The sequence below is a fragment of the Antrostomus carolinensis genome, unplaced genomic scaffold (assembly GCF_000700745.2).
Source record: "Antrostomus carolinensis isolate BGI_N321 unplaced genomic scaffold, ASM70074v2 scaffold11326, whole genome shotgun sequence".
Lineage (NCBI taxonomy): Eukaryota > Metazoa > Chordata > Aves > Caprimulgiformes > Caprimulgidae > Antrostomus > Antrostomus carolinensis.
In genome coordinates, this window is record NW_010322526.1 from 11,391 (window position 1) to 20,852 (window position 9,462).

Sequence of the window (9,462 nt, forward strand, 5' to 3'; positions counted from 1 at the left end):
AAAACTAGAGAAACATTTTGACTGGACTGAAAACATTTGGTGGAGAGAAGAGAGAAATTTTTTAAAAGAGAAGTCTTCATGTTTCCTTCTATTCTCAGGAAAGATTTTGAAATTTCAAAAATTTCCTTAAAATTAAAACCTAACTTTTGTACTCTAGCTTTATGAAGAAATCCCCAGCTTTTTTTCTTTTTTAAAAATCCTTCTCTTTTGGTCAGTTTTCCATAAAACTGATTTAATTTTCTCAGACCATTTTCCAAAGTGTGGTTCAGTAAAGAAACAAAAAAAGTCTAACCATAAATAATTGCAATCATTAAAAAACAAACAAGCAAAAAAACCACCCCACAAAAACTGAAGTACTAGAACTCTCTGTACTCAAGTTTTCCTAACCACTAGAAATATTATTTAAAGAGTAGTTTTTCCTCAGTGGTAAAAAAAAAATGTCACTGAACTAAAAGTGCTACAGAAAATTAAAATACATGTTTTTCCCTTTGTTACATTTATCATCATAGAATTAGAAGCATTCAACAGAAAAATGCTGAAGGAAAGAATCCTTCACCAAGTTTTCACACAATCTTTGTGATATGAAGGAGCACTGCTTATATCTACAGTCCCTCGCTGATGATGTTGAAGTGCCTTGCTACACTGCACCCTGAAAGTGTTTAAGACTGCAACCTACCTCAAAAGCCCAGTGAGAACTCTCAGAGCAGAGATATTCAGTCTGTTTTTTCACTTTACACCCACAGCTACTATTTGACTAAAAAATATCAATCTTTTTTTTTTTTCTTTCTTCATGAAACAGAGATCTCTCTTATTGATGGTATTTTAATTCAATCCAGTTTGTTAACATCTTTCAACCATCTTTTCTTTCAAGTGTAATTTGGAAATTTGAACGCCTGTCTCACAAATATATTAATTACTCTTCTATTTCTAAGACTTGTTCATAAAATGAGAAAACAGTCTTTAGGGAATTTGTTTTGCTTTAGAAAATACATTTGCTGCGCTAAATTAATAGGAAGATAAGTTATTTGCAACAGCTTGTCCTCACATTTGTCATCGCAATATTGCACAACCACAGATTTACAGAATAAATACAAATCAGGAATGAGTAAGATGATGCTGGGCTCTATTTTGGGATCATTTCTGGCAATGTTTGCACAAACCAGGCATTAAAGTGAGATGGAAATAACCACAATACAAATTACTACAAAACTAATCTGTGAGCATCTGCATATTTTGGTAAGTACTTTATAAATACTACTCGGGTAAAAATATTAATTTACAAATGAACTTAAATCTAATACATGCACACTTTTCTCTCCTTCAGAAACCTTACAACTGTCCATAATACTTGGCCCAAGGAAACTAAGAGTTCAAGTTTAACTAATGTCTATCCTAAACAAACACATGAATTTTGAAATTACATATATGAAACAGGAATTATCTAGGAAAACATGGGATTTAATAATAACAAAGTATGTCACTTATGCTAAATTAAGTTTAACATCGAGAAAATCATATCAAAAGAAATTATCAGCATATCCCATTCATCAGTGCAGACTGTTCCATGTACTTATTTTAGCCACAATATATAGAATTTCTTTGAAAAGCAAAGGTCTACAACCGCTTCTCTGTGTGGAAAAGTAAATACACAAGAGGCAAAAAGATGTGCCAGTCTTTACAAAACTATAAGCTAACGTCAAAAGGCTCCATGAAGAAACTACAAATACCTACATCATCTGTGCACTTTTTGTTTTGCTGATGGGTTTGGGGGGTTAGGGGGTTTTGTTGTTGTTGTTTTGGTTGGGTTTTTTTCAGCAGGGAGACAAGTAGCTGTCCTTCTAGGAAAGTGCTTCAAAAAAATGGTTATCCTTGAGCCACAGAGAGCTGACCAAATCTCTGGAGGAAAAAAAGGAGTCTTCAAGCACAGATATAATTCTGGCATGATCCTGAAAAGAAGGTCAGATGTCACTGATTTGTTACCTGAAACAAAAAGGGAGCTGATGCAAAAATTTAATAGTGCTCCTAGACTACATTTTATTTCTCCTGATGCTGATATTAATTATGACTGATGCAGCACAAATTTGCCTTTCTATTTAGGCCAGCTTTTAGACGTTGGTTTGACTGATCCAAACAGAATTCTTAATTTATCTATAAATGAACACTTTTATTATGAGAAAATAAAAGCATAGGTTCTTTCTTCATACACAGTAACAAACAAGCCTAAAAAATTGACTTTATCAAGGTCAACTGCAGCCCAGTCCAACTCTTCTTGAAAACAAGACAACTCTGGCTTCTGCCAGCTTCATGAATGAGCAGGAGTTACTCCATACTAATTTTGACAAAATGCTTTCAATCAAGTCTGGGACAGTACTTGCATAGCCCACATTCCTCTAACTGCTGCACTCCCGAGTCTTCAGTAGAAACTGTGATACATACATGCACACACAATGAGGCCATGCCCACTGCTCACCTGCAATATCTATTGCAGATAGAAATGCAATATTATTTCTGAATACAACCTTAATTGCAAGTCAGTCAAGGTATATTTGACAAAGAACTGCTTCCTTCAGTGTCCAAACGTCTAGTGGATCAACCATGCCTAATGCAATCTTATGAACAACACAGTGACCAACAGACTGGCTCATACCAGAGCTTCTTAAACACATAGTTTAACCTCAATCCGTTTTTGCAGCACAAGGAAGTCCTGCTCTTGAATAAGGCCTCATGTTTCAGGTGTAGTACAAATATTCCTAGAGAAGTTCCCATATGCCGCAGGCACCAGTGAAAGAAAGCATAAAGGAAGAAGGAGTACAGAGGATAAGGAGCAACAGCCAGTTGTATCTTGGTACATGCGCTCTTAGTAGGTATCATATAGCTTTAGGTACCTAAGGTCACAGCTCAACCTTCTAGTCATATGAAATACAGTAAAATAACCCATAGAAGAGGAAGGTATTGATAACGAGCTTTGTACCAAAATCCTTTCCTCCACTCATAAGGTTTCTTTCCTACATACTAAGAACCTCTACAGTTTACTCACCTTCTGTACAGAAAGTTCATTTTAGGTGTTTCTGTAGATAGATTTCTCACAGAAGTCTTTGTTGAGTTGAACTGTCTCTGGCCAAAATGGAAACATTCCAGCAGCAATAATAAACTATCGACATATCAGTTTGGGAAATGGGAGGATATCATCTATGTGTTCAATGTCTCATAGCAAGGGTCCTTTAAAAGTTCATGAGGATAGGTACAGTGGGAAAACTAAAGTTTATTCTTTCTTACCCATCTTTACCTGAGACAGTTGGTTCTAGGGGAACTTGAATCCAATGCCAGGCTGCAACTGCTCCTAATTGCTTAGCATCAGGTAAACTGAATGGCTTGCTGCAAGATTTATAGCTGAACTGAACCCAGTTCTTAGTTATCGGTAAAGTCATGACAAAGGACACAAAAATCACGATCTGTGTCTGTAAAAAACTGATTTACCAACAATGTTGGAGAAGTAGGAAGCTTGATTTTCAGAGTCTTATTTTTGTTCACATGAACCCAGAAGACAAAGTATCTGCTCCCTACAAACAGACTAAGTCTACTGCATACTTAAGTCCTTCAGGATTTATTGAAATCACAGAATTTCCGAAAGCTAAATAGCAGAATAGAATCAACATTATGGCAAGAAAAATATATGCCTTACTAGAATAAAACTATTTCAGTCCTTTCATAGCTAACCCTAGCAATCCTGAGAGCATCAGATCACATAACCTCTTCAGAGGTATACGGAAAAGAATACAACTACAACCGTTTGGGTATGTATCTACCCCCATGCTTTTTACAGCAAAGGTCTGTACTGTCTGAGGGCTAACAAAGGCTGGGATGCTTCCAAAGGCAAACTGTTTATTCAGAGGCAGATCTGATCAAGGCTCATGTTTTCCAAAAAGCTGCTAGCTTACTTAGGCTCTTTTAAAAATCCTTTTCCCAGAGCTCATCCAGTGGGTGTTTGGGCTGCATATTTTAAGCAGCAGAAAACTGCCAAGTCAAAAGCAAAGAATTTGTTTCTAAGAGAAGGAAGGAAAAGACAAAGAACAAAAGTTAACACTGCAGATTATTGCAAGCTTCAGAGAGAATAAAACAATTGTTTTAACGAGAGCTAAAAATACTTCCTTCTAAGAGTGCTTGCTGTTCTGCCAAAGGCATGCAATACACTTGAGAAAAATGTTTGCAGAATCCAAATATTTATAATACTACAAAGAAGCAGTCCCTGCTTTACAAATTTATTATAGCTAGTTAAGTTGGAACTACATTTTTCATAATACAGACAAAAGATTATCAACCACAGACAGAAGTGAATATTGGTTTTGTTTCCACCTTAATGTTAAAACAGGAAAAAACCCAGCAAATGTTTTCTCAGGATCACCTGACACTTACCTTTGTGTAACTATCAATAGAATTATAAGACAAAATACAATTTTGCTTTCTAACCTTCTCTTTGCTATATGACAGAAGTGAGTTGTACTAGAATGCACTCTGAAAAAAAGGAACAGAAGCAACGTACAAATAAATACGAAGTCACCTGGCCTCACTGGAAGCTTTACAAATGTTTGTTCTCTATCCTGAAAAATCTCAGCTCAACTCAAAATTCAATACAACTCTTCACTTGTAGTCCAAGGGAACAGAGAAAGCAAAACATTTATAATGATCAAACTTCAGAGAAACTTTTATAGAAAGTGTCATTTCCTTTGTTAATTACAAGCATTGGAAAATCTTACTTTTTTAAGGGAAAAAAAACCCCAAAACATAGAGAAGTGATTTAAAGTCATTAATAGAATGATTTCACTTTTGAATATCCAAGTTTTCTTGCCATATTTAGCTGATGCCGAAACAGTGTCTGCAGCAACATCAACAGTCCGGCTGTGAGGCTGCCAATACTGGCTCCAACTTTGAAAAGCACTTTTTTTAAGTCTTTTTTTAAACTTTTCCCCTTCTAAAGACAAATCAGCAGACAAGAGTCAACTGCTTTGCACAACTGTCAGACAAAGGAATCAACGATTTTATTTTGTAGCACAGTTGCTATTTGCATATTAACCTAGCAAGAATTTAATGTAACATGTTATAGTATTTGCAACATTGGAGCAACAACTTGTTCTGCAATCGTGAATTGACAGCTCCTGCATTTAATTCATTTTTTTAATCGCTGTCCTCTGTTGTAAGCCAAGAAAGAAAACCAAAAAATTATACAAGACTGTGCTGGCCACACATGTGTCAAAAAAATCTCGCCTTCAAATAAGGTCCAAAACTGAGACAGATTATATTAGGTTTTCAAAAAGCTTCTTAATACTCTCAAAAACCCAGTTTGCACAGTTTGTTAAATTACAGTAGGCAAAATTTGCTTTCAGTAAGAAAATGGTAAAGCAGCAAAAGTCAAAAAAGAGCATTAGAAGTGCTGAAAGCATTTATACTATCTATGCTACTTGATTCATTAGTTGCAACTTCAGTTCCTCCTCCTGAACATCTCCCTTCTCTCCATGCTGATGAAAAGATGGAACAGAGCAAGACAAACTCTTGGTGCTACAAGCTGGTTCTATGAACTGATGGTGCTTGACTCATGCCGCAGTCACCAACAGTGGGTCTGCTGGAGATGTGTTTCTCTTCCCTAAGAGGAAAAGTGAGCTATAATGATTATTAAAGACCAACAGATGACAGTGTTTGGTTCATCTGCAATAGCAGCTGCCTCCCTCCTTCTCTTCCCGTAGGTATCAACAAAAAATACCTGCACTTGCCATCCTCCTCTCCGATATATCCTCCATACCTACCCATCTAAGTTCCTCCCTTTGTATCAATCCATTTAAAAAAAAGAAAAAGGGGGGGGGATGGGACGGGGAGAAACTAACAGATCATTTCTGACTGTAAATTATGGCCCAACCTTCAGCCTATCTTGTGCAGTTAAATGTTAAACACATTAGGGTGGGACTTTGTGTGTTACTCTCCGCAACACACATCAGAATACTGCCCTTAGCTGACAGCTGTAACAAACGCAAGGCAAACACATTATCAGACTTCACAGATTTTGTCATAGTACAGGAAGAATGAACAGTCAAGACAGCATCCATGAAATTGCATGTAGTTCAAATGTCAGCTCTGTCACATATCAGAACACAACAGGGCCAATTCACATTCATCTCAGGACTGTCCTACACACCAGAAACTGGTTTCTTAAATCAAGACGAAGTAGCAAAAGAGGATATAACAAAGTTTCTGCTGCCCTTCAACATCTATTTAAACTCACCTTACAGGGCTCCAAAAATGCTTAACTTGCTTCTTTATGGTAGTAGTAACTTTAAAATGCTTATGATGTACCACTATGCCATCAATCCTGGAAGACACAATCTTAAGATTTGTCTTGCTAAGTCTGGAGCTTTAAAGATATGTAAAAGACATTATCATAGCACAAAGCAAGCCCCAAAACAAGTATTATCACACTCTAAATCTAGAACATGATCAATGTGAACAAATACGTTATTGCACACTGCATATAAATCTACTAAAGTGAGATATTACTTTACGAGATGTACTCGCATGTAGAGATGTACAATCACTACAGCGACATGTTTTGTCTGAGAGCACCCAGAGAACAAAACACGTCACGAGGAAGTTTCCACATACAGGCTATTTACTTACGAGGCTTCAGAAGAGCTGGTGAGGTCTTCTTGTAACAGATAGATGAGTACCAAAGTAACCATTGCCTCCTACCTGTTAAAGAATTAGTCAAACCAAGGCACACTACAGCTCTCCCCAGAAGTCCTCACAATAGAAGAGCTGCAACCAAGCACACCTATATTAAAAAAATTATAGTATGTTTACAAAAGGAAAATTAGTTATTTATAATGAAGGCACATTTGTTAACATTTAACTCTCATTTTCCTATTATCAGGACTTTCCAGTAATTCCAGCAGTTTGAAAAATACTGACAATAGGTACCCGCTATTCTAGTGTTTCAAAGTTACAACTAGCAAAAAGTTGGAGTTGTACTTTAACCTTTTTAAAAAAAAGAAAAAGAAATCTGTGAAGTCAATGAACTTATGCATAAAAACGAACTTTCTCAGGTATGTCCCATTACCAACAGCTTTATCAGTCTGTATCTCAGTGGCATTCTAACCAGTAAGTGGTACTTCGTAACAGTACGTTACAATCATCCTCTCCTGTCTTCCCTGCTTGCTCTGAATCAACTGATCGTACCGTTTTTCTTGGAGTACCACCAAAGGCGTTTTGAAAGATCCAAGACACTCAAGAGCTTGCTTAACCTGTAAGTTAGGCTGCAGAGTATAATTCACAGGCATTCATGGCCCCTTACCATGATAAAAAAACCTCTTTGTAGTCCTTGGGAATTCAGGTGTATTTCCCACAATCCCAAAGGTAATCCTAATCTACTCTTACCAAACCAAGACACTGCACAGCAGCAAGGATGGAATTAGAGTAGCAAAGACCGTAACTGCTTCTCACCAGGAAGCAGACACAGGGGTGATGTCTGCGTCCCTGTAACTACATTCCACTGTTCTTTTGTGCCTTATTTTCCAGTAAATAAAACAGGCAGACATTGACTCTATCCCATTTCTTCCATCACTTCTTCAAAAGCTCCTTGCCTTCAAAGCTGCTGGTGCACATATGCACACAAACATCATCCCACCTAGCAGAGCAGACTCTTTAGTAAAGAAATACATAGGTACATTTTCAAAATAGGATTTTATTGGAAGATTACAAAAAATGTCTGAAATCTTATCAGCAAAGGCACTTCAGACTTTAGTCCCTTTTCTTTTTAGCTTTGGGTTCTTGTGACAGCTGAGATAATTCAATTTCTTCAGCTTCATTACAATGCTTTCTTTTCTTTTTCTTTAACTTTTTATGGTCACTTTGGTAACCACTAGAGTCACTGGTAGGCAATGTGTGTGCTGGTTCTTGCTTATGTTTTTTCTTTTTTTTCTTCTTGTTTTTATCATCACATATTCCATTCACAGCATCAACACTTGGCTCTTCTGCATTTTCCCTCACAGTGTTCTCCGTCTCACATAGAGACTCCTCTGTGACATTATTTCCTCCAGAGTAATTCAAGCCATTTTCCTGGTGGTCAAACTCTTGAGTTTCACCTCCATTTGTACTGCCAGTGACAGTCTCAGATTGTTTGGGACGCATGCTGTAAAGAAATATACAAAATAAGCTGAAATAGAAATATCTAAGGGCACTTCACACAGCGAAATGTCAAAATTTGCTAAAACACAGTATTTACACAAAGTAGATAAAAGATAAGCATTTGCTAAATGCAACAAACAGAGAACATAATACTCTAGTTACAGAAAATTATAAAGCCGGTTTAATCCTTTTAGCTTAATTTCTATTCCCTGACTAGCTTCCTTCTTACCACAGAATCAACATTCTCTTTCAAACCTTAGACTCAATTTCTTCACTAAAATGCTGTACATAGCATTTCAATATTTTCTCTTTTCTCCTACTCCTTCATCTGCTAATTCATAATTAAACACTGTACAGTAAACGCTTTTTTTTTTTTTTACATTATTTGCAAACATGCACAGACAATGACCTGTTTTGAATATGTACCATTTATACAATCAACAGTTCACAGGTCAGTACACGAAGATTTTTAAAAGTTAAAAAAAAATAATTGTACTTTTAAGATGTTAATTCAGATAATTTAGCTTGTAACAAACAAACAATTACAAATATACTCTAGTGCAGCAGAATACCTGCTTTTAGTGAGTCCTCCTCGAATGAAGAACACTCCAGCTGCATCAGAATCCAAGTGCAATACTTGAAATTTCAGTTCATCCCCTATTTTGAACCCCAGCTCTTGCCACTGTACAACTGACATTTGTTCAGGTTTAGGGATAGAAGCATTGAAGCATCCATGTATCAGGCAGCCAATGTGACTAGGGGCCACTTTATTAATTATACCCTAAAAAAGAAAAAGAATGTCATATGAAGCTATAGTAAAGATCATCACTTTAAACACACACGATACACATTTAGTTTCCTATATGGCCACTTTTTGACAAGACTTCATATGCACAAGTGTCCTGGTTTTGCTAGGGTAGAGTTAATTTTCTTTCTTTTTAGTAATTAGAAGAGTAGTATTTTACTTTCAGTGTTTCAGTTCAGACTTATCACAAGAAGAACGCTGATAAAGTACCAATGTTTTTAGTTACTGCTGTAGCTCAAGGCCACAGTGTTTGCTTCACAGCTGCATTAGGACTGGGAGGGGGGAAGCGCAGTGAGGAGCAAAACCCAAAACTGGCATCTGGTTGTGCCAATGAGATATTCCATATCATATCACGTCATGCCAGTATATTAACCAGGGGTGACCGGAAGACAGAGCACTTCTCTCGGGGATCGCTCGGGCTCACTCTTCCGGGGTTTCGGTTCGGGACCGTCTCGGCTCCGGGATCGTTAGCTGGCCCAGGCCGGGGC

At 37.0% G+C, this 9,462-nt stretch overlaps 1 protein-coding gene across 1 annotated transcript in view; it reads right to left on the minus strand.

The window, feature by feature from the left end:
* Positions 1–7,782: 7,782 nt before the first annotated feature.
* POLR1F (RNA polymerase I subunit F) overlaps positions 7,783–9,462 on the minus strand; it is a gene marked incomplete at its 5' end in the record, with an annotated part of 3,040 nt that continues 1,360 nt past the window's right edge. Inside the window, 2 exons of the mRNA XM_010170264.1 lie at positions 7,783–8,173; positions 8,742–8,950. Coding sequence (XP_010168566.1) covers positions 7,783–8,173; positions 8,742–8,950 — 600 coding nt within the window. The remainder of the gene's footprint in view (positions 8,174–8,741; positions 8,951–9,462) is intronic.